Source organism: Cyprinus carpio, chromosome B9 (genome assembly GCF_018340385.1).
Source record: "Cyprinus carpio isolate SPL01 chromosome B9, ASM1834038v1, whole genome shotgun sequence".
NCBI lineage: Eukaryota > Metazoa > Chordata > Actinopteri > Cypriniformes > Cyprinidae > Cyprinus > Cyprinus carpio.
The window spans coordinates 18603744-18629858 of record NC_056605.1 but is presented as its reverse complement, the minus strand read 5'-3'; the positions used below and the strand labels follow the sequence as shown (position 1 = coordinate 18629858).

The 26115-nt window shown below is 36.8% G+C and overlaps 1 protein-coding gene across 3 annotated transcripts in view; it reads left to right on the top strand.

The window, feature by feature from the left end:
• The window catches only part of LOC109074470 (diacylglycerol kinase beta-like), a 115345-nt gene that overhangs the window by 76620 nt on the left and 12610 nt on the right, over positions 1-26115 (top strand). For all 3 annotated transcript variants that reach the window (XM_042731300.1, XM_042731301.1, XM_042731299.1), the window contains 3 exons: positions 7643-7707; positions 17602-17692; positions 18975-19176. In XM_042731300.1, the coding sequence (XP_042587234.1) occupies positions 7643-7707; positions 17602-17692; positions 18975-19176 (358 nt within the window). The remainder of the gene's footprint in view (positions 1-7642; positions 7708-17601; positions 17693-18974; positions 19177-26115) is intronic.

Below are 26115 nucleotides of genomic sequence, written 5' to 3'. Positions count from 1 at the left end.
AATTAATAGATAAAATAATGACCTACAATTTCCATGAGGGTCATCTATAATTTAATTACTTTTCCTGTTGTTTTATGTTTTTGTTATAGTATTGGTTCAGTAGTAGTATCGAGATATTTTGGTCAGGTATCGTATTGAAGCAAAAATTTTGGTATTGTGATGACACTACAGTGTGTTGGCGTTTATCTAAAGTGTGAACTCTTGTACTTGCATTTGACAGTTCCCTGGAAGCAACTGTTTATAGTTTAAAAATGTAAAATATTAGTATTTTTCTAACACATACTTACAGTTTTGCTTTAGAATTGATTCATCAACTTGGGTTGTATGGATTATGTCACGTTAGCTTTGTGTGGTTTTTGAAGCATCAACTTTTAGAGGTATATCCATACACTAACTGAATTTCTGAGTGTGGATGCAGGAGGGAAGATACTGATGATGAGAAATAAATCACAGGTTAGACATAATTATCTTTTATATAAATATCTAAAAAAAAATTATAGAAGTTGCTCACATTTATTTTTATGTTTTTAAGATACAGAGTGTTATTCATGTTATTCGTCTGTTGTGCAAATTCATCTCTTATGTTTTTGATTATATTTGTCTGCAATGAAAAACACATTCCTTTTGCCTGCTGCAACAAATGCAATTAGGTGCTAACATACAACACGCACAAGTCTGGCACTTGAGATCCAAAGCGGACTGGAACTAAAAATCTGCATAGTCCACTTCCTCTCTGCTGCGGGCAGGAGCGGGACAGAATCTTGCAAAAGTGGGAGTGAAAAATTCATCCCACACAGACCTCCTATTCTGTAGCTCACCTAGTAGAGCTTGATGCTAACAATTTCAGGGTCTTGGGGTTTGATTCCTAGGGAACAAATCAAATAAATCCAAATTATCTACCAAATAAATGCATTATTAATTGCCGTGGTGCTGTTTGCCGTCTAATCAAATCTAATCACTGAAGAGCGATTAGATTTGAAATCTGACCACAAACAAGCTGCAAACATACAAATGTTTTAGAAAAATGTGCACTAGTTGGGCAGCTATCATTGACATGAATGAAAACACTTTCTCCAGTACCAGTTGATAGTGGAGAGCAGTGCTTTACATCCATGAGAATCTGATTTCTGAGACATCTTAGTATGGCTTCGCAATCCTGCTATGTGATCCAGTTCACCCTGGAAAGGATCCTCAGGAGGAATTAAGGACAGCAAACACACCTCGTCAGCAACCATTTAAGAGGTCTCTCCATGTACATCTCTAGGCCTGGGAGATTAAATCGAACCACCTCCCTTGACATCAACAACTGTGTTATCTGTGTAAGCCTCTCACCTTCCCTGTGGTGAGGGTGTTTGGAGAACTGTGCTGCTGCCATCATGTTCTCACTGGTGTGGTATCACGCACACCTTCATCTCCAGTGACACATTCAGTTCTGCTTTGGGACAGCAGTACTTATGCAGCAGTTATTATGCTTCGTTTTGAAGACACACTGTCCCAGACTTTTAAATAGTCTCTCATTTGAGAATATTTCCTTTGTGTTTCAATGGACCCTTTCACAGACTGTAATGATGCATTTCCACAGTTATTAACCCTTTAAAATCTAGTAATGCATCGACTGAAGGATTGACAGCAAATTTGACATCTTTCTCTCTTCTGATGAACGTAATTTCTTTTTAGAAATGCTTAATGCTATTTTGGAATTTTCCTTTTGCTATTGTGGCAAATGGGAGCATAAAAAGCATATAATTTATAGTTTTGATCACCACTAATGAAGTTTAGTTAGGTAAACTTCTATAGTGTTGAACGATAAATACAACAAATTGCCCCAGTTGGTCAGAAAAGTTAAATGTGCTATCACTCACTCAGCCGTTGTGTTGCAAACACTCACTTATTAGATTCTTGGTGTGAAAAACTGTAGAAATGTTGTCAAACTACTGCTTCTGAGAACTTCAGAAATGTGAAAGGGGTCTATTCTGTCATATTGTAATATGGCTGTGCTCATGCCGGTTCAATAGGTAGCTAAACAAACAACTGTTTGATTTATTCAATCTTTCAACATTATCTATGTGATAAGAGTGTTTATTTTAGAGCTTGTCAGCCTGTGTATGTATGTGTGTGTGTGTGTGTGTTTGTGCATGTTGTATTTATGTGTGTTTGGAGGGGTATAATACTGGCACGGACTGAAGGTCAGGGGAAGTATCAGTGACAGGAAGTGTTTGGCTGCCAAAATCGGACCAGGTTACCACCATAATGAATGGCCGTGCTGAGTGACACCTGGCCTGTCTTAAAGATAGAAGGAAAACAGGTCCCACCTCTCCATTCAACTCACACATGCGCTCTAGAGATGCTTTTGTACATTATTCACACTCCCACTATTATGTGGACTTTAACACAAACATATTCCCGGTCTATATAGCACCTGCTCGCGTTCGTGCTGACAGGAGCACAGATGGGCACTGACTCAGTACAGTGCTACAATAACCCGGTGTGGACACACCAATCACGGTGACCTGAATATCACCTCGGTTAATACCCTTCACCTCTTCACCCCATCCATAGATACCATCCCAGAAGGACAATATTTGTTTTTGGACCAAATTAATTGTTGAACTTCGCCCACTGGTGTGCAGAAGATGTCTACCTCTACATGATACAAACTCTGAGATGATGTACAATCTTTAACCCATTCAGATAGCGCGGTGTGGGGGGGGGTGCCAAGAACAGTTAAGCCTGCAGTTTCATTCCATAGGGACAGGATATGTCTTAGTGGAGGACTTGGTGTCCCTGTCCTCCCATAGCGCACAGTTTTGGGATGAATCATAACATAACACCCCAGAGGATTTTTGTATCTGGGCAGCTAAACCTTTTGAAAATGTACAATACAGATGAGAAACTGTGAAACTGAACAAGAGTTTTGCCTATGAGGGTTGTTTTGACATTCATTTATAAATGTGCGTGCACAAACTAAGGTTATTCTGTCTGATATTAGATTATTAGATGCATGTAAATTTGAAATGTCAAGCTATTGGGGAAGCATTTTATTTTTAAAATGAAACATTATGGCCTACATTTAAGAGCCTGATGACTCTTGTGCGCTGTTGTTTGGACATGAATGAGATTTAATGAGTTGATAAAATTAAAATGCACTGCAAGAACAAGCGTGTCTAGTATTTCCAGAATAGAATAGTATGAACGGTATGTTCATGTCTGAGTTTATTCAGAATGTTCTGATGCCATGTGTACAGGAATATTACAGCTGTGGAACATGTAACCTTTTTTCCCCAAACTTTTAAAAATTTTAACCAGCATATGGACCTTAATTAGAAAATTATCTATCAATTTTGAATTTTAAAGTCATTTAAATAAATAAATAAAAATCTTTATATTTAAAACAGGGTTTCGACACTTCAGCACATTCATTAAAAATGAAATATATATATATATATTAACTTAATTATTAACCTTGTGTTATTCCAAACATGTATGATTTTTTATCTCATATGAAACAAAAAAAAAAGAAGATACTTGTAGTATTTCATATTTAACTGTGTTCCCCACAAGTGAAAAAATATATATATTAAAAATAGTAAATGATGTTTATCTGAAAGTGTAACAATGCAAACAGGTTTTCTGTAAGGGGTAGGATTAGGGTTGGGTTAAGGGATAGAAAATATGTTTGGTCAGTATAAAAACAATAGAAGTCTATGGAAAGTCCCCACAATTCACAGAAACAAACGTGTGTGTGTGTGTGTGTGTGTGTGTGTGTGTGTGTGTGTGTGTGTGTGTGTGTGTGTGTGTGTGTGTGCGTGTGTGTGCGTGTGTGTGCGTGTGTGTGTGTGTGTGTGTGTGTGTGTGTGTGTGTGTGTGTGTGTGTGTGTGTTTGTGTGTGTGTTACACAGAATAAAGTCATACAGTTTTGAAACAACATAAAGGTAAGTAAGGGTGAACTATCCATTTAAAGTAAGGTAAGGTAAGGTAAGGTAGGGTAGGGTAGGGTAGGGTAGGGAAAGGAAAGGAAAGGAAAGGAAAGGAAAGGAAAGGAAAGGAAAGGAAAGGAAAGGAAAGGCTGTGACGTGTGGCCAAGTATGTAGTCCCATACTTGGAATTTGTGCTCTGCATTTAACCCATCCAAGTGCACACTCACAGCAGTGAACACACACACACACCGTGAACACACACCCAGAGCAGTGGGCAGCCAATGCTGCGGTGCCCAGGGAGCAGTTGGGAGTACGGGACCTTGCTCAAGGGTCTCAACTCAGTCGTTGTATTGAGGGTAGAGAGAGCACTGGTTATTCACTCCCCCCACGACAATCCCTGCCGGACCTGAGACTCAAACCCGTGACCTTTGGGTTACTCTGGCGTGCATTAGTCGTGTTACTCTTTAAAGTGTGGCATTGTGCAGTGCCCATTCTATGTCATGGTATTCACTGCAGTGATTGAGATACAGTGCATTCTGTTCTCTTCCAATGTCACACATGCCAGTTTGTGGAACACCTGCGAGGGCTTTCTGAGCATCAAGAAATGTCATATAGACATTGTCAATTCTGATATTTTAACTGACTTGAGTAATACCAGACATGCATAGACCTCAGCAGGTGATAGAACATTTTTAAATATCAGTATTATAGCATTGGTTTGGATATGTGAAGTCCATGCAGCCTCCCCAACCCCCCACACTTCCTGTACCCTCTCCCATATGAGCGCTGCAGCACCTGCAAGCTCGGGCAGGAAGCCAGCGCAGGTGCTAACGTAGCATCGTCCGCTTGCAGCTTGATCGGCGTGCCAGCAGCTATCAGACCCTGAGAATCTCACAGTAACACACTTCCTCCCTGTCTGAGTCTGTGACACAGTGAGCACTGCAGAGTGTCGAGATCCATCGTTATATTACACAGCGAAACTCTGAGACAGGTGTTACGTGTGTGTGAACGTATTCAGGCTCGGGCCTAGTGAAGGATGTGGTGGCTTTGAGCTCTTCTGTCTTTTACATGTGCGTGTGTAAATATAGAAATAATCAGTTATGGTTGCAGACCTGATTCATCAATTAGTTCTTCTGTTTGCGCACTGTTGCTTTGATTTTAATCAAGGCTGCTTGACTGAGGGTGGATTCCGTTCTGGGTTGGAGCTGCAAGAGCAAACAACCTCTGGTGCTTTTAACCCACTGTTTGATCACTTATGCTCTCAGCTGCCATTAGGTCCTCACAGGCAGAACTTCGTATCGTTCAAGTTGACAGGATAATGGTCTTGAAGTAGATGATGTGGTCATTTTACTAAGCAACGTGTTTAGAACTACATTTTTTTATTTTAATAATCAGTGGTTGCTAAGGCAAGGGTTAGTGATTTGAACAAAATGCTGGTAATGATCTTTGGTGCTTAACTTGTCCTGCACCATTTTGTGCTACCGAATGATACCTCAAACTGTGTGGCTTGTTAGTCGACGCCGGTGACCTTGTGGCAGTGTGCCAACATATAGCGTCCCAAGTTTAAGTCTCATGGACCTTTCCCGGTCCTGCCCCACTCTCTCTCCCACTTCACTTCCTGTCAATTAACTGTCCTATCCAAACAAAGGCTGAAAATAGCAATAAAAAATGTGGCTTGTTAAAGAATCATTAACTGTTTTTCTAAGTAATTGGACTTCATTATGCTTCCATTACGCTAACTTGCTAAATCTGCTATGGTATATTTATTTTATTTTAATGTTATTTTAATATTATTTAACAATTGTTATAATATTTTATATTTTTTAAATATTTAGAATTGTCTTAATTTTAGTTGAACTATTAGTAAATAAATGTTTTTTTATTTTTTTAATATTTCAAAATAGTTTTATTTATTTATTTGGTAATTTTAGCACTTCAGCTTAAACTTGCTTCAGTCAGGTAACATTTAAAATTTTTATTGAATTGTTTTTCTGTATATTTTTATATTTATATTTAATTTTATGTGAATACAGATATTTTTTAACAATATTTTTTGTAGTTTTAGTTGATGATAGCCACATTATGTTTTTATAGCATTTTTATAATGATAGTTTTTATTTTCAGTTTAGTTTTGAACCACAACGAGTGCAGATAATGTATGAAGATGGCATTCTTATATATTTTTTCAATAATTATTATTTATTTGCCCTAATATTGAAAACATTTAGCCTTGGAATTAATCAAATGAATAAGATCATTGATTTAAATTGACGTCATGGCCTTACATTATTTAATGCTAACATAAAAATGTATAAATTAATACTTGTGAATACTCAATGAGCATTTTTGGATCTGTACTTGTTTGAGGCAGTTGATTTACCATCAACCTATGTTTTCATCTGAAAGAAGTATTTGCTTCCAGGAATATGTCTGGAGTTGTAGCCGAAAATCCCTGGAATTTTTTTGTTCACAAATGGGTCTGATGAAGTGCGCACTACTGCTATAAAAGCTTTGTTTTCGCTTGTCTTTGTCTGACTGTTCATTTTTCTGGTCTTCGGCATCATCTTCTTTCATCCCCCCACCCCCATCCTCTTCTGGCGTTCCTGGAAAGCCTCTTTTCTGATGATACCATCACTTATGCATCCAGCTTTTTTTTCATTTTTTTTTCATCAGGCACTCTAGTGCTGTAACCCCATTTCCAGGATTGTGTACTTTGTCCAGCAGGCCTATCTGCACGATCATCTTTCCCTCAGGCAACTGAGCTGACATGCAGAGCCTTCCCCCATTGCACATGAGCTCATGATGTGAAACAGGGACCTGTTAATACCCGAGCAGCTCTCCTTTTCTAGGGAAGGCTATTTTTACTGCACCAGAGAGAAAATCATCTCTTGAGCGCCAATTTGAAATCACCAGTCTATAAACTCAATGAGCCAAGCTGTAAGGTTTGACACTTTATGGTATTATGTACAAATAATGGCAAATGTTTCCTATTAGATATAATAGGAAAAATAATCATAATGCCTGATTGTTTATGCCTGATGAAGGTCGCATGACTGGTGTGTTTTAAAATTTGCATTGAAATTTGATTTGCAGACTTGTGCAGGATCCATCTATTATTGTGAGACATTTTGACATAAAATAGAAAAACAAAAACAAAAATAGGAATATTCAGATTATGAATTGATTATAATTCCTATAATTTAATTATTTTTAATTCAGCTTCCTTTTTTAGTTGATATGTACACTGCCACTTAAAAGTTTGAGGTCAGTTAGTTGTTTGAATTATTATGTACACTGCCACTTAAAAGTTTGAGGTCAGTTAGTTGTTTGAATTATTATCAATTTTGAAAACAGTTGTGGTGGTTAATATTTTTGTGGAAACCTTGATTTTGATATGATCAGTTTTCATCTCTTTACTCAAGACTAACTTAAATAAATAAAAACAGTGACGCCAAACTTTTGAACAGTATTGTACATGCACTTTGAAAACACTTGTGCTCTCAAACTGCACCATTTAACCTTCTGAGCAGCTTTATGGCTGTTATGTTTGGTCCAGGGATGATGTTTTATCTCAGCCCTGAACACTTGATTTAGGATGTGCACTCCTTCAGCCGACTGACAACACTGTCTGTAGCTCATTAGCCAGAGACTTGAAACACTGTTTTATATGTTAACCTAAGAGAGGCATTTAACTTGTCTTTCCTGTTTTCTATTCCACTTTTCAGGATGCATCCATAGCACACCGCTTCCACTTGATGAGGGAAAAACATCCAGAGAAGTTTAACAGCAGGTAAGAGAACATGCATTCATGAATGAGCATATGGAGAGAAGACAAATGGAAATTAAAAAAAAAAAGATGCATATGAATGATGCAAGTGAGAAGGAAAGATGTTACAATGTAACATCTGAGAAGGCACTAAAACCTAGGTTCTGTTTAAACCAGTCATGGTAAATTATAAGCAAACTGGTGAGTCATGCATGGCCCCGCCCACACTGAATACTCACTGAACCAAAAGGTTGGTCTTTTCAAGTGAAATTTCACTTTATTGTATCAGAAGCAGCCACTCTTTTCATATTTTAACATCTTTGACTTTGATGGTCTAAACATACATTTACTCTTGGCATGAATATAAACACAAACTTTTTCTCTATCAGTTTTTGTGTCTAGAGATCAAAATCATTTTAAATTGAAGTTTTATGATTTGACCTTCGAAAAAAGACTTCTTTTTAGCATCCAAAAAAAAAAAAGTCTTGATGAATCACCGCTCTTCATGCTGCCTGTGTCTATGTCAGGTCTATCACAATGGCGATCATCTGACTGTTTCAATTTCTTTGCTAGCTCGAGTAGAGTCAGTTTGAATGGAGTTTCTTAATTAAATGTTATGCGACGCATCCCTGCTTCAGCGGTGGAAAGTAAACCAGTCGTGTATCCTTTAGAGAAGGCAATTTTGAGTGGTAAAGTAGAAATTATATAGTCTAATTTGGACCCTTAACTATTATCTCCGTTCAATTGGATCATTTGAAGTAAGGAGGAGAGTTGAACAGGTAGAATGGATCAGGATGACATTAGCGAGGCAATTCAGAATGAGAAAGGATAGCAGTGAGATTATTGCTCAAAGAAATTTGAAGCTTACAATAAGCTTCAGTCTTCCAGCAATAAAAGGGTAACTGCTAAAACTGACCCTAGAACAGCACTTTGGGTCGGCTCTAACAGCTCCATAAAATATGATGTTTTATCTTAAGGAACAGTCCCTCGGAGCCTCTGGTGCACTTTACAGTAGCCGTTCTGAGCTCCCTTTGATGTGGATCTCTTTCAAGTCCTCTCTACTGTTCTCTATTCTCTTGGCTGATGCCTCTATTGAGAAATGCTGTAAAAAATCTGTGTAGCCTTTGGCCGTAAAGCACTCTGAAAGAATGGGGTTTTTTGTTAAGCGTCATTGGTCCTGCTTGGTAAGACTCCAGGCTTTTTAGGTTGCCATTCATTCCATGCCATTCAACTCAATAAGGCAGCAGAAATATTGAGATTTAGTTATTGGTTGCATAATTTGATGTTGACTGGACAAGCAGTCTTCTTCTCATTATTCAATATATATTTTTTATATATTTTTTATATATTTTATAAATGTGTGTGTGTGTGTGTTTATGTGTGTGTGTGTAAGCGGGTGTTTGTGAATGTGTGTGTGTGTTTGTGAGTGTGTGTGTGTGTGTTTGTGAGTGTGTGTGTGTGTGTGCACACACACTGATGTTTCAACGTTTGGGAAGTGTAAGATTTATTGTTTTATTATTATTTTTATATAAAATATTATGGGGGATAGTATGTTGATCTTAATATATTAATTCAAAAAGGATACATTAAATGAAATACATAAAAGTAACTGTATAGACATTTATGATGTTACAAAAGATTTCCATTTCAAATAAATGCTGTTCTTTTGACCATTTGATTTATTTAAGAATCCTGAAAAATATCAAACAAAGCCACAAAAATATTAAGCAGCACAACTTTTTTCAAAGTTGGTGATGAGTAATAAGTAATAATAAATGTTTCTTAAGCAGCAAATCAGCATATTCAAATTTTTACTTTTTTTTTTTTTTTTTTTTTTTTTTGATGCTGCATATAATTATTTGATACTGAACACTGGAGTAATGGCTGCTGGAAATTCAGCTTTAGGACCACAAGAATTAATCGCTTTTATGCTTATTAATGGAGTAATGTGTGTTTTTAATTCTGTTTTTGTTACAGTTTCATAAATTGTGATCATATTGTTACTGTATTTTACCTCAAAAGTATGTATGTTGGTACCTTTTTTTAAGTTATCTATATAAATAAATATTGAAGTTTATTGCTCGTAATTTTTTGGTTATCAGCCATAACATTAAAATATTATCATAAATATCTTATAAATATCAGCCAGAACTTTAAAATGAGTGTATACCTGCTGTCTGTGGTCATGGCTTGTTTGCAGGCAAGCTTTCAGTCGAAACAAACAGTGAAGAATCCCTGTGCTCACTCTTGGAGCACCAATCAGATTAAAGGACCAGAACTAACTGTTGTATAATGCAGTTAGTATAATGCATAAAATGATTATTCGCTCTTTAAATTCCTTTTAGGCATTTTCTAATGTCTTTCCATTAACAGAGTCTGTAAAACTGTTCCACAAGAAGTGTGGCAGTGACATGTACCAAAGTCATATATACACTATGATGTCCTGTATACAGAGCTCTGCTGTAAAACGCTGGTTCCTGGGATTATATAAAGATGGATGACAACGCCGTCACACTGTTTTCCATGTTAGAGTGAGAACCTGTCACGGCAGCACAGCTTTTTTAATAACTTTTAAAAATAAGTCCCTACTGACTCATACACCTTCTGCATTATGGAACCTGCCGGGCTGAATTAACTAGTTAATGTTTCAGTCGTTCATAATTCATGCACCTAGATTACAGTGCGATGCCAAACATCCTGTGGTTTCTCCACAATGCGGGGTTTGCAGTTGCCAGTTTCAGTCAAATGTGGCTCATCTGCAATTTATCTTTAAATGACTGACAGACGGAGAGTCCAAAATAAGAATAAATAGAATTATGTCCTCAGCCCATTTAAATCATTCAGTGTTTAATCCCAGAGTGAGTCACCCAGAAACACAATATAAAACACTGCCAAACCAAATGCTTTATCTGCTTTGCTTTGTTCTGCAGATTTAGAATAGCCAGCCAGTGCATCTGCCAATCTATGGCTTTCTAATGAGGGCTGCGCTCAGTGTTTTTAGGATTTGAGAATGCACTCTCAGAGGCAGCGTGCCACCAGATGGGACATAAATGATGGTTGCCATGGAGTTGCACGATTTATCCTCATCGAACCTGTTTATGTGACATGTTTCAGTCCACCTGTTATACTTCACTCTTATGAAAACAGTGCTTTTAGTTTTAACTGGCACTCAGAGCAGTGTAATGATGGAAATCCGAATTAAAATCGAATGCAAATTCCATTCAGGTGTTTTAATATGTGCGTGCATGTGTTAACATCCCCACACATTCCCACAGTGACGTGCGATACACAGGGGGGATACGTGTGACTTCTCTCGCCTCAGTGCTCAGTGATCTGCATCAGGGAACCGCAGCCCAGGTGCTAATGACCATGAATGCACAATAGACCCAAGCCTCTGTGTCCGCTCCTCCCAACGGGGCAGCCAGAGGAAGTTTTGGATTAAGAGGTGTCAAATTGCCCCATAGAAAAGAAAAAAGCCCTCTGAGATGCCTTTGTCTTTTCGATTAAAATAACAATGACGGCTCTGTGGACAGTCAGTTTCTCAAGCAAACAATGGCAAGATGATGATGTTCATGGGGGGTCTTGTTTCCCCTAATATCACGGTGGATTACATTCCCACACTTTATTCCTTTGTTTTCACAATGTTTTCTGTTGAAGACTAATTTCAAAGTAGTTTATTGGCTTATCTGTTTAAATGCAATATAGAAAAAGCTACAGAAAAAGTAAGATTGCAGTAATGATGATAAGAATAAAGAATCTACAATAAAAAGAAAATAAAAATTAAACATTGATTGCTTTTATGAATATTAGGAATATGGTAATTTGGTATTAGCCAGCACTGTCAGTTGAAAAATATAGCTTAAAAAAATTATCTTTAATGTTTTTTAAAGGGACAGTTCACCGTTCAAAAATGAAAGTTCTTTTATTAATTACTCAGCCTCATGTCGTTCCGAACAGGTAAGACTTTCATTCATCTTCGGACCACAAATTAAGATATTTCTGATAAAATTCAAGAACTTCCTGACCCTGTATAGACAGCAACACAACAGACTCGTTCAAGGCCCAGAAAGGTAGTAAAGATATTAAAATAGTCCATGTGACATCAGTGGTTCTACTGTAATTTTATGAAGCTACGAGAATAAACAAATTGCATTGTTCCAAAAATGAACAAAGTTCAAAGGTCAAAAAATTCAAACAGAATTTTCATTTTTGGGTGAGCTATTCCTTTAAGGTGATCTCATATAATTGTTATTATGTGTTTAAAGTAGTGTTGTTACATTTTTTCCCACATATAATATCCCTAAATAATATTATTATATATCTCAAAGACTTGTCATCTCTTTATTTAGTATTGGCACCCACCATAAAATCTCCACTGTAGTTATCATGGTAAAATTTGTGAAACACCTTAGCTGCATTATTTATCTCGATAAAGATATGAACTTGACTGGATGAATGCTTCACAATTACAGTATGGTAACGCTTTGTATGCGGCAGTCAGTGAGGGGTGGGGGTGCATTAAAATGCATTTATTTCTGCCTCAAAAAGCCATTGATTGTTCATCAGCGTGTAACTCAGCATGCAGTTAGACTACTGTATTTTCACATCGATCTGTGAATAGTGTTGGGCTATTTGAGGTCAGGTAGACGTTCCTTTTTACTCTGCAGCATGTCATTTGCACCATAAAAATAAAAAAAAATCAAATATGGCATTAAACATGCCATTAACGGCTGCGCTCTGAAAGACATTTGTCTGCTATGGCTGTTCATTTGTCCTGCTGTAAAACATTTTTATCCTTTTTTATCATTTACATTCATGTTCTTTGCAGACCCTTTACAAATACTATGAAAGACTTAGTAATCTTTACATTTTTGAGTGAACTACTTCTGTAAGAATCACTCTGTCAGTTTTCAATTCAGATATCAGGTCTTTATAACAGAGATTTTGATTGTTTAATGTCATTGGTTTTAAGTTGGACATAAATCCTGCATTATGTTATACTTGATAGAAATGAAGAATGAATAGAAAGAAGACCTCTTTCTTGATTTTATTCCCACCAGCCTCAAATCACTTTTTTCTTCCTGGGTTAAATTAGTTGATTAACGTAATAAATGTCATGAGATGAGACTGTACTGTTGCGACACCTCCTCCGATCACGTGACCGACAGAGGAAAAGGCCAAAAATGGTCCTGACCCAAGCTGCCGTCTGTCTGCTCAGCATGTGAGCATGTGTTTCATAACCTCTAAGAAGGTGTCTAGGTTTGTGTTTTGTGTGCTCTGTGTGTGTGCATTGGCCAATTCATTGTGTATTTTAGTGCAAGGACCGTATGCATGCGTGGGTGTGCGTGTGCGCAAATCCCTCCGTGTGCACATATGTGTGTGTGCCGGGACTCAGCAGAATCCCAGCGTGGCTGTGTTCTGGAACCTGTTGTTCCCTGCTGCTCTATGCCCATGGTGGGGAGGAATAAATATATGCTTCCCTTCCTCACTATCTCTGGCTGCTGCCAATAGAGCAGCCCGACAGAACGTACCCCCTGCCCTGACCCTCCTTCCCACACACACACACACACACACACACACACACACCCATGCTGTGGAGCAGGTCACAGGCAGACTGCTACCTGGAATCAGAACACAGAGTCATAGAGTTATCTGAAGATTAACTGCTATAAAAACAATCATTTTCCCCACCTATTATTATGTTGTCAAAGTTAATATAATATTTTGATGTTGTCAAATAATATAATAATAATAATTATTATTATTATAATCATCATCAATATCAACTTCACTTTATACAACTTAAACTTTGTTTACAAAGTGCTTTCCAGAAGTGACTAGTCAGATTAAAAAATGGACTAATAATGAAGAATATGGCTGCAATTAAATTATTATTATTATTATTATTATTATTATTATTATCTTTTTTGTTGTGGCATCTTATGAATGATGTCAAATTATAAAAATTATTATTAATAGTAATAATAATAATTAGTATTACTATTATTATTATCTGTAATAAATATAATTATCATTATCAATTTTATTTTATCAGAAGTAACAACAATAATTGACTAATAAAAAAGAACATGTGTGACCAAATTTGCACTAGTATCTTTATTAGATAGTGTCAGGTTGATATAATGATAATAATAACAATAATAATAATAGTAATAATAATAATAGTAATAATAACAATATCACTATTATAATTATTATTATTATTATTATTATTAAAACATTTTACAACATTGCCTACAAAGTGCTTTTATCCAGAAATATGGTAAGAGATGTTTAAATAATAAGATTATTAAAATGTTATGTTATTAATTGTCTGTTATATTGAACTATTAAATGATAATAATATAAATTATTGTTATATGAATGTTATTATTGTTGTTGCAAGTGTTTACAAAGTGCTTTCCAGAAACAACAAAGAAAGATTGAAAGGCGTAACTGCATGGAAAGAGTCACATTGATTCGTCTGACAAGATGCTCAGCCTTGCCAGATTACAGTGGGGATATTCACACCGAAGTCTTTCTTCTCTTGTTCCCATCACAAGAGGTTCATCACATCTTATCTTTAACCCCCAAATGCCCTCCTCCCTCTACAGCACCCCGTCCTTAAACTCACTCCCATTTGAGCTGTCAGTCAGAGGCTGTATCCGAGTCCCGATCAGCAGGATAAGGACTGAGCTGCGTTGTGACTGATTGGTGCAGTGATACAGGGCCAGAGAGCTCGCAGGTCAAAAAGTCATCAGTCTCTGAAGGGATTATGGGAGATGGTTATCTGGGCCGATGACCAGCAGGGTGTGTGTTTGTGATTGTGTTTGAGGAATGTGTTGGTTGAATTTAAAGGTTCGCTGACCCTTAACATCCACATCTTTATGTGCTGATCCAGATTTCGATCACAACTGTAGTCAAGAGGATTTCAGATCTAGTGGACCTCTGAATGCAGTTTGATTGCTCACTTTTGTTGGATAGCCAAAGATGCAAGCTTTTAGTCTTTGCAGCTTTCTCCAAAGCCCAGAAGACAACTTTCTAGCAGGCTGCTAACAGAACTTTATTTTTCTCTGAATCAAACTGGGGGTGGAATGGAAAGAGAACCCCGCGGCTAATTGTATTTTTCCAGAGCTTCTCAGATGGAAGTTAGCTAATGAGGTTAGGCAGCTTGACCCTGTTGAGAATGCATTGTGGCTCTAATTGTGATCTCAAATCTGCTCATAATCTCTTAATATGACAGAATGAAGGTAGCAAGTTGCTAGAGTATAAACTGAGGGAGAGGACGACAGAATAATGTTTTAAAGAAACAGTAGCAATGCTATAGACTTGTGACAATGGTTCATCTGTTTTCAAAACAGAGTCACTTTTTACAAAACAAGCGGATTGTTCAAGCGAGTTGTGGTATATCACAACAAAACTCTACATTGCTATGTTTGTCACATTGTATTGTATGTCATTGTATTACAACTGAGCAAATGAAGGTCATGTTCAAACACCCCACTCTAAAATAAGTATTATTGTTGTTATATTATTTACAGTAATGCATTTGAGATACTGTATGTATTTTTGCAAGCATGAGATTCTTTGCATCCAACCCATGATCTAATTATATGATATGTGATATATTATACATGTTGAATAATTGATATCAAATATTAAATATTTATTAAATGTTTAATAAATAATATTTAAAAATATTAAATCTATTATATATGTTATTTATAAATAATATTTAGTTCATTTAGTTGTTGTGACTGAAAGAGGGAAATCAACTTTTCTTCCCCTTTATGTATTCAAAGCTGGAAAAAAAATTACATTTATAGCATGCTTTATTCCAGGATTCTGATTGTTGGCTTAGGTTGCCTGATATATATATATATATATATCATTCTTTAGAATGCATTTGCATAATTTGGCTTTAAAAATTAAGTGTCAAAGCACACTGGAAAAAAACTATGGTCTAGAAACATTTTTCACTCAGAAATAGCTAGTAAATTTCATAAACAATTACAATGAACCAGTAAGTAAAACATTAAATTAAACATGAAATTTGAAGTATGAATTAGAATTTGAATGTATTTTCTTTTAAAATGTACTTCGAAAAATATGTTTACAGTGCACTTAACTGAAATTTGACTTGTCAAATATAAAGATAATCTATATATAAAATATAAAAAATCTAAATATAAAAAAATATTGAATTTGATAGATTCATAAGCATGTTGCTATCAGTAGTTGATGTCAGACTTAACTTACACTTGTGCCTCTTGTATCCTGTACCTCAGCAGATTACATGCTTTATATAGTTGATACTGATGTTTGCTCTATGTCCATCCCTTGTGGACCTGGAGAAGCCCCCATTGCATGTTGTCTATTATGCAAACAATAGTGTTGTCATTATCAGCAGAACACCCCTTTGCAGGGCCTTGTCACTGGTTGTCACCATCTGATGAGTGTAAATTGCCCTGTTTCGTAACCAAAGTGAGAATGCAACACGTTTACAGTAGAGAGAGAATTGATAGGGTCCTGTTGTTATAAAGTCATTTGTTTATTTTTTTGAGCTCTTATATGCACTGAGCTGAAGCAGAAGGTCTTCATTATAGATAAGTTCTACCCTTGATATTGGCAGCGTCTGTTGTCCTCAGCTGGCTCCTCTCAGTATTAGTGTCAGATTGCGCTCAGGTTGCAGATGGTGGTTCTGGTTTCTCCATGGAAGCTGAGGCCAAGTTCACTGTCACTCATGTCCTCTCACACCTGTCTGCCTCGGCTTTCCTTGTAGCGTATCAATATTTCAGAAGGCCAGGGGAAGGGCAGAGGGTGACAAAATGAACTGGCCCAAAGGCTTCCTGGCCCTAACTGTAACCAGCCATGTCTTCAAGAATAAGCAAAGATTGAAATGGGTAATATGAGACAGACAGAGTCATGTTAAAGCACACCTCATACCATTTTGTTTAATTCGAATTAATGTGACAGATTTAGACCTGTTTAAGTAATAAAGCACTATAATGTTTAAAAGTTTAGGGTTGGAAAGATTTTGTAATCTTTTTGAATTTTAAGGGTGCATTAATTTGATTTAAAAAATACAATAAAAACAGTAATTTTGTTATATACTTTTACGATTTAAAATAACTGTTTTCTGTTTTAATGTATTTTAAAATGTAATTTATTCATGTGATGCAAAGCAGCCATTACTCCATATGCTCATTTGGTGCTCAAGAAACATTTCTTATTATCACATTTGAAAAGAATTAAAAATAAATAAATAAATTAAAACATTAGAAAACATTATTATCACAGTTGTCAAAGTTTAAAAGAACAGCATTTCTGAATGTTTTAATGTCTATTTAATGTGTCCTAACTGATAATTGTTAATTTTTTAAAAAATCTAAATCTTACTGACCCCAAACTTTTGAGCGGTATAGTGTAAATCGATGGTAGATTTACCGTCATAGCTTTTCTTGGCTAATTAAATAGTAAATTTGATGATGTAAATCATGATTCAGCTACTAAACTAAACAAAAACACCATTTTTGTAAATCGATGTTATGTGTTGTTGCAAATGAGGTACTTTTGGAAGTTTTTTGTTTAAAGTTAGATCTGAGAGCAGTTGTCTGTTTAATCCGTTGACAGCCCAAGGCTCTGTTCATCCCATAATATTTATTTTCACGCCAGCATAAGCATTGGGGTGTGTAAACGCTATATTGTTTGTTGTTCCAGTGATAGAGCAGCTGCACACTGAGTCATCATTTTTTTCTTATTATGACTGAGCTTGAGATGTGGCATTTTAAATCCTGTTGAACATAATTTTTACATGAGCTTTCTTCATAAAATCACAACCAAAAATCTATTCATTAAATGAAATTTTAAATGAATGTATTAGCTTAACTTCTAATTATTTTTGTTCTCTCTCCTCAGGATGAAAAACAAGTTGTGGTACTTTGAATTTGGCACCACAGAGACCATCTCTGCCACTTGTAAAAAGCTGAACGAAGCCATTGAGGTGGAGGTGAGTTCAGGACATTTATCATCAACAGTGTCCTGTTTTACTTGAAAGCAAATGTTGTAATTATATACAGCCACATTCACAGTCTTTTGACTGTGTATATGGTCAGTATGTCCACTGAATACTTCCTTCAACAAGCTGTGATTCATTATTGCAGCTGGCTACAGTATCTACAGTAAACCTCAGGCTGCTCTTACGCAGTGAGCGTTGAGGGAACACGTCAGAACGTCTATCTGACCTCTGTTGACAGTGTTCCCAGCATGTCAAAATTTCACACTGGCCAGTTTGTGCCTGTGGTTTGAGATACATAATGAATGCAATGAGTTCCAATGACAATGAAGAGTATTTAACTGATTTATTCTTTACTAAAGTGCTTGATATTATCCAGACAGAGACTGGCAAAGACAAACCAAGCCTTTCAGTTAAAAGAAGCAATCATCTTTTTCAAAGAATTTTTAGCTTGATTTGAGCCAAAATGTATATGAGTGTTTATTTTTATAAGTACTGACTTTATAGTTATTATTAAAGCATAAACAAGATTACATTTTTCTGCATTCGAGTAGATAAAAGCTGTACTTGAATGCCTATTACTTAGAAGAAAAAAAAGTAAAAAAAAAATTACAATTGGCCGCATTACCAACATGGCTGCTTAGTAAACTAACTTTGATCCAGACCGAAGAGGGTTATGTTTCACAACGGTTATGAAATTAGAAGAGCTATGAAAACATCAGCAGCTGAGGAATTTGCTTTAGGAAAAAGAAAGTTTGTTTCTCCCACTCCTGTGTGGGATCTCACACGGATCGAGGCGTCTCATTATATCATAAACATGTCAGCATTTGTCTTTTGAAGTCTGTGTACTTTTCCACTGTACTGACGCCCTTGGTTTGATTCAGGGTGGTCTGTGACATCATACAATACTGTACAGCATTTCTATTTTTGGATTGCCTGCAGGCATTTTTAGACTAGTTACACATCTCTGGTGTCTGGAATGCGATTGCTATTGATGCACCACTCCTAATAGTTACGTACACGAATGCAGTTTAATGCAGTTTATAAAGCTTTAAGTGCTTTGTCACTCTTTTTTATACAGTTTACATTGCCATTCAATAATTTGGCATCATTTACAATTTTTTTGTAATGATATTAATACTTTTATTCAGCAAGGATGCATTAAATTGATCAAAAGTGACAGGAAAAGACATTTATAATGTTAGAATAATATAAAATATGGTAAACATAAAAGGCTCTTTTCCAACATTTTTTTGTTTTTCTCTATCTGTCCCAGTGTGATGGCATCATTTTGGATCTCAGCAGTACGTCTCTGGAGGGTATCGCTGTGCTCAATATTCCCAGCATGCACGGGGGCTCCAACCTGTGGGGCGAAACCAAGAAAAGGCGGAATTACAATCGCATGAGTAAGAAAGTGCCAGAGAGAATGACTGGCAGCACTGTCACCGATGCCAAGGAGCTCAAGTTTTGTGTGCAAGGTGAGTCAGACTTTAGGACATAAACGAATGAATTAAATCTGGGTTGCTCCTGAAATGTTCGTACAACCTACAAGTTTCCAAATATAGCAGAGACGAAACCAAAGCATGCACATCGACAGCAATAAATGGCAGAGAAATGATCCTTTTGTATTCAGTTGTTGCTTCTGGCTGTTTCATTGTAGTACATTTAAGTGCTGATGACGAAATTGACTGAAACCTCTGATTTCCTGCCACTTCTGCTAAATGTCAAATTACTGGCCATCTTCGGTAGATCAGCACACCATGTGGAGCCGTTTCATATGCAGCTCTGACTCACAGCTGCTGTGGAGGAGCCGAAAGCTTTTAACCATTGCTAATGAGCAGGAGTCTCTCCGGCTGCTCGTTACACTGATGTTCAGTCTCACTGTGTTTTGGGACTTCCTGCGTTCGTTTCCCAGAGTGTGAAGCACTGTTAGCAGTGCTAATCGTCATTTAGGGATAGCGCTATCTGTGTCACTGAGAGTAGAGCACCAGCTTTTCCAGATCCCACACTAGAGGTTGGTGTCACTACCCCACTAAATGTCCTTCAGGGAGGGTAAGTCAGCACAAACGCCCTTGTGACGCCAGCCTCCGGGGCCCCGGCGTCACCATCAGCTGTCTCAGTCAGTGATCAGAGCTCGGATGTGACTGTGCCTCCCAAGGTCAGAGCAACAGCAGCTGTTTCAGGTGGCAGTGAATCAGCCTCCAGCTCCAGGCCTGTGTTTTGTCCAAAGGAAATGAAAATACTGTCATCATTTTCTCATAATATATAATCATATATATTTCTTATACAGCCCAGGTGAAGTTACTTGGTTATATACAAGACTAGCTGTTTGTCTCTGGCTCTAAACTGCACTTAACATTTTTTATTTAACATGTAAACAAGGTTTTTTTTTATTATTAAAATGTTTTACTAAGAAAATCTTCCGTTTTTATTTTGTATGTCTTTGAATTGAGCTGTATTGTGGACACTGGTTCTGTAAAGGCTGAAAACCTCTTAGCTAAAATGCCGTGTCATAGTGTACTGGATTTAAAATCTGAAAAACATGCACTACCATTAAAAAGTTTGGAGTCTGTAATAATTGTTTTATTTTATTTTTTTATGAAGTGTTATACTCACCAAGACTCACTAAGACCTAGCATTTATTTGATCAAAAATAAAGTAAAAACAGTAATATTGTGAAATATTATTACAATTTAAAAGCTGTTTTTTTATTTTAATATACTTTAAAATGTAATTTATTCCTGTGACGGCAATGCTGAATTTTCAGCATCATTACTCCAGTCTTCAGTTTCACGTGATCCTTCAGAAATTATCCTATTATGCTGATTTGATGCTCAAGAAACATTTCTTATTATCAAGGTTGAAAACATTTGTGTTGCCTAATATTTTTATGGATACATTTTTTTTTTTTCAGGACTTTTTGATGAACAGAAAGTTAAAAAGAACAGCATTTGTTTGAAATAGAAATCTTTTGTAATATTAAAAATCTTGTTACTGTCATTTATTTATTTTTTTTTTTTTTATCAAGGTTTCCTTGATGAGTAAAAGTATTAATTTATTTAAATATATATGTATAATACTGACCCCAAAATTTTCAATGGTAGGACAGAAATATCTTCTTTTTCTTCTTTTTTTTAATCTTTATTTTTTTTATCACAGTTCCCTTTTTATTTGTACTATGAGGCAGAAACCTTTGTATGTAGATGAAAACAGTGCTTTTGACAATATTTGCAGTAGTTCTTCTCTGCCTCATAAAATATGATATACATAATTTGATCAGCTTCATTCAGTGCGACTAGAGTGTGTGTGCAGAAGTATGCATGCTTAGAAAAACTGTGATATTTTTGAAATGGGGCCTCGCATTGCTTTCATAAATGGCCTCTTCTTTTAAGTCAATATGACCATTGTGTGGGCAGCAAGTCCCCTTGAGGTGTTTTGGTTTTGTTTTGTTTTAGCTGACGTCAGTAAATGACAGCTGTGACCTACGAGAGCAGCGTCATGAATTTTCGGTTCTCTTCACATTTACAACTCTCCCGTCCCTCTCTCTGTGCTCTTCTGTACTCCACTGACTGAACTCACATGAATCCTGTTACCATGGAGACCCCCAGGCCCTCCTGAACTGAGGAACAGCGTAGGGATGGAAAGAGAATGAGCGTTTGGGAGGGAAGGAGAGTGAGTGGGCGGCTGTGAGCAGTGTGACTCATATCAGTAATCTTTAACTGGCCTTCAGGCACAAATACTCAACCAGCACTGCTTACAGTAGAGGCCTGTAGCCACATCCCACCTAAAGTAACTGTGATCACTCTGTTAGTTTTCAGCCGTTTGCCTTTTTCCATTTAGCCCTAAGGATTGAGTGCTACAGGGTTTCTGAAAGCTCAGCAGTGATGCAGGTGATGCCAACTCGCTCCGCATGTTTAGATAGCACAGGTTCCACTCTGTGAAAATGGCTTGCTGTTTACAGCTGTAAGAGCATGACCTCATTTCCACCTCTCTATGGAGTGTATTTTGAGGATTATATGAATAGAGATTTCCTCTCACTCACTCCACGCAACAATTTCCACATGACTCAGGTCCTAATGGATGTCTGCATGTGACTGTTGCAGTAGTAGGGGTGTTGTTAGACTTCTAGTGCAGAATCTTTTCTGGACATTCCTTTAAAAGAACAGCATTTATGTGAAATAGAATTTTTTTCTAACAATGTAAATTTCTTTACTGTCATTTCAATTTTAATATAATGCATCTACGCTGAATAAATGTATATAAAAATCTTACTGAACCCAGTAGTATAGTGTATTTCGTAGTAGTTACAAAGCACGCCTCAGCAAAGAGTTGCAGCTTTAACATTCTGTGTGTGACGAGGTTCATATTATGATAATGAGTTAAATATAACTTGAAATGATTATGTGAAAATATGCAAAAGCTGTCTAATCACAGTACATGGCCATTTTGGCAGAAATTATGTCCATTTCTTCTAATAAAAAAAAAATAAATTAGTCATGGATGGAATGTTCAGGATTTTTTTGTTTTCTTTCCATGTTTGTGTATTTCAGGAATAGCTGGAATAATGAAGCCATATTCTTGTGGTTGACAGCATCTCCACATGTCTTATCTCAAATCGGCTGTTCCCTTTTCCTCTCTTTATTTCAGGGTCACAGAGGGACGTTTTGTCCTTTCACCTGCTTCCCACACCCTTGAACTCTCCTCTTTCTTTCTCTTTATGGCTCGTACACAAGTCGCTCCACCCTTCCCACAGCGATCTCGCCACACACTGCCTGGTGCTGATGGCTATTTCAGGGCACTGGGGCCATTCATTGTTACATCCCACAAACAACAACACACACATGCACAAAAAACACACACTCGGATCCTCGTAAACACAGAGTGAGTGATTTGTGTTGTATTTCCTCACGCCCGTCGCACACGACAGGAATAGAAGTGAAACTCTCCACCCAAAGAGCATTGTGGGAAAACGGTGACTCAGTGGACGAAAGGGACGCTTTCCACTGTGACTCGATCAGTGGCCAAAAAAGCCAATCGACAGCTTTGCTCTCGCTTTAGCAAGAGTGATGGACATTTGAAGAGTGGCTCTCACCCATCAGGGGTTCAAAATCATTGAAGATGTTTCTGGCCCGAGGGGCCCTTTCCCATGATCTGCGTCATGAGAGCTGTGATTGTTGGCCTGCTTTGTGAGAGGAGCTTTGTTTGTGAATGGCATGGGAACAGAGGTTGGGAGACTGGCGAGCTCTTTTGCATGCAGAACGCTAGTAAACGGACTGTGTGCAGACAGAGCGCATCTGTACAGTGAGTGTGTGATAATGAGGAGAGCATGAGCAGTGTGGCAGACTATCGGTCGGGCTCTCGTTGAACAACACACACCCTGGTATGTGAGTCATGACATGTTATGAAATGCCAAACAATGTAAAAATTAACACCTATCGTTCATTTGAGCTCATCGCAGCGCTTCTGAAATGTCTGCCGCCGCATGAGGCTGCTTTAAGACATGTCACAATACTGACATAATGAGAACGCCTCAAATGAATAGAAGCATGGGAATAAAGTGTGTCAGGAGGAGTATGTTGTGTAAGTGGAGCAGGGCTGAAGCTATAGCTAGTGTAGGGAACATGCTCGAGAAAAAATGAGCAGAGGATATCTACAGAAATCTTAAGGAAAAAGTTCATAAGAATCTTCCTTAGTGCAGTTGTTGACATTCCTCAATAATTTTTTTTTTCCTTAAAGCTGCAGTCAGAAACTTTTTTGTGTTTTAAATTTATATTATAAGCAATTACATGATGAATCCATTTTCCAAACTTATCCTGAATCACTACAGTACACCTATAATACGTTTTTATATTCGGACTATTTTAGACTGGTTCTGGTAGGAACCGCTGCGGAGTAGCCCAGTGTCTGCTTGATTCGTCATAGACATAAACAGAGAGAAGTAGCTCCGTCTACAATGTTCTTCCGCAAGACACATAGTTATGTTTATTAACCGCTAGAGCGCCAAAAGTTACGGACTGCAATTTTAATTATAAAATGACAGGCTTGTCTGATTGTATATTACTCATGAGGTTGCATTGTGTGCATTAAATTCAAAACTTTACACTGGTAAATATTAATAATATATCTGCCCATCTATTAACATGTATGGTATGGTAGAAAAGTTTACATAAGCAGAGCCAGAGAATAGAGCATTGAGTATGAAGAGCTTAATCATAAAATATGCTAGTTAGGAGTGAATGAGATCTCAGTGATGAAGTTTACCAGAGAAGAGTTCATAACAGGTTTTTGAGAATAATGTATGCTAAAAAAAAGAGTATATAAGAAAGCTTTGGAATTAAGCATGCAGTTGGAAATCTCACTGACAAAGTTTTGTAGAGAATAGATCAGACAAAGACTCTGAGAGAAAAGCATGGTAGAGAAGAAAGTCTCATGGTTTAAGAATGCCAGTAAAGAGTGCATAAGACCACCTTAGGAATGAGGGTTGCTAGAAAAGAGTTCAGAAGCAGCATTTCTCAGTGTAGTTTGCAGGAGAAGTGTGCTTAAGTTCCGTGTGCAGGAATGCTCATTCTGTAATACAGGCTGATACTGGGTGGATTGTGCTCTGTAAACACTGAGAGGTGGCTCTCCTGCCAAGAGACCGTCCACCCCCGCACCTCTACCACAGCTTCTGCAACCTCTCCAGCTCCTTCTGACCATCTGCCTTCACTTCTACCAGCCCAAGACACCAAAGGGACAGCACAGGCCAGAAACCACCAGAAACACAATAAATAAATCTCCTCTCCTCACCCGAATGGAATCCAACAGACCCCTCGCATAAGAAAAGTTCAGAAATAGCTCCTTTATAAACAACTTTCATGGATCTTTCTTCTTTTTTACTAATGGTATAGGCATCACAAAGCAGCTTTACAGGGTGTCGGGTCTCTTCTCCGGTCAGCAAGTGCAAGGCGACCGTAGACAAAGTAAGAAGAATGGTTGTCAATGTGTGCAATGCACATTCAAGCATCTGAACAGTGTGAGCTTCACATGCAAGTTCACTTTTTTTTTTTTTCCTAATATACGAGCGACTTTGAAAATGTCAGTGTTGAAGAGTATGTTGACCTCAGTAGTGTTCACTGACTGACTTTGTTAACTGAATGAAGTAAATGGTAGTGAAGGACTAAAGTTTGTCATTTTCTATGATAAATACGGTCAGTGAGGATCATGTTATTTGTTTAGATCACTGTCATTTGTTCTATACCTTCAACAAGACCCTGCTTAGCTGGGACTTAATATCCTCCCCACAATGCATTCTGACACGGTTACATAAGAAGGCGTTTGTGAGCTATTCTTAGCGCTGCCTCACTGTGATGCACTGCCTGGAATAAGAAAGCCCAGACCTGACAGAGCGGGAAACATTCATGTTGTGAGGAAAATAAGGCTCCCGTCAAATTTTTCCCCCTCCCTCTCTTTATTATTATTTTATTTGCTGGTTTTGGGGTAACAAACAAGAGGCTGTGTGTTTGATAATAATATGTTTGCTCCATGAAACAAAAGACAAGGCTGACAGTAAATACACAGTTGAATATAGCATACAGCATATGTGAATATATTATTACTTGTCTTTTTACAGTGATTTACAGAATTTTCATAATAGCTGGTTGACAATAATTTGTTTGCAAAAACTGAAAAAAATCCTAGCTACTAAAGCACACTCTGAAACACTAAGCAATGGTTCTTATACAGCAGATTGAGTTTGAATCTGGCTTGTAACATTTCCTGATTCCCAGTCATTTGTTGCCATCTCTATATTGAAAAATTTAAAGCATCTTTTACAGTTAAAAAAGGTATATAAATGTAGCAGAGTCCATATTACATATTTAATTGTTTATTTAAATGTGCATTTTCCTTATTTTTACATTAAGATTCATGTAATGCACACTAGAAGTTAATCTTTAAAATAATAATAATTGAATAACAGTCTTAAATTTAATCTTTAGCAATTCTCATCAAGGCTGTATTTATTTGATCAAAAATACAGAATAAACTGTAATATTGTGAAATATTATTGCAATTTTTAATATTGGTTTCCTATTTTAATATACTTTAAAATACCATTTATTTCCGTGACTCAGCACTGAATTTTATTATTCTAATATGCTGATTTATAATCTGCATCGAAACTTTGATGAATAAAATGTTAAAATCAACAGCATTTATTCAAAATAGAAATCTTTTCTAACAGTGTAAGTCTTTACTATCACTTTTTATCCATTTAACAAATCCATGCTAAATAAAAGTATTAATTTCTTTAAAAGAATGAAAGAAAGAAATTACTGACCCCAAACTATTGAATATTGCAACAAAATTTTCCAACACTTATTATAAATCAGCATATTAGTATGATTTCTGAAGGATTGTGTGACACTGAAGACTGGATA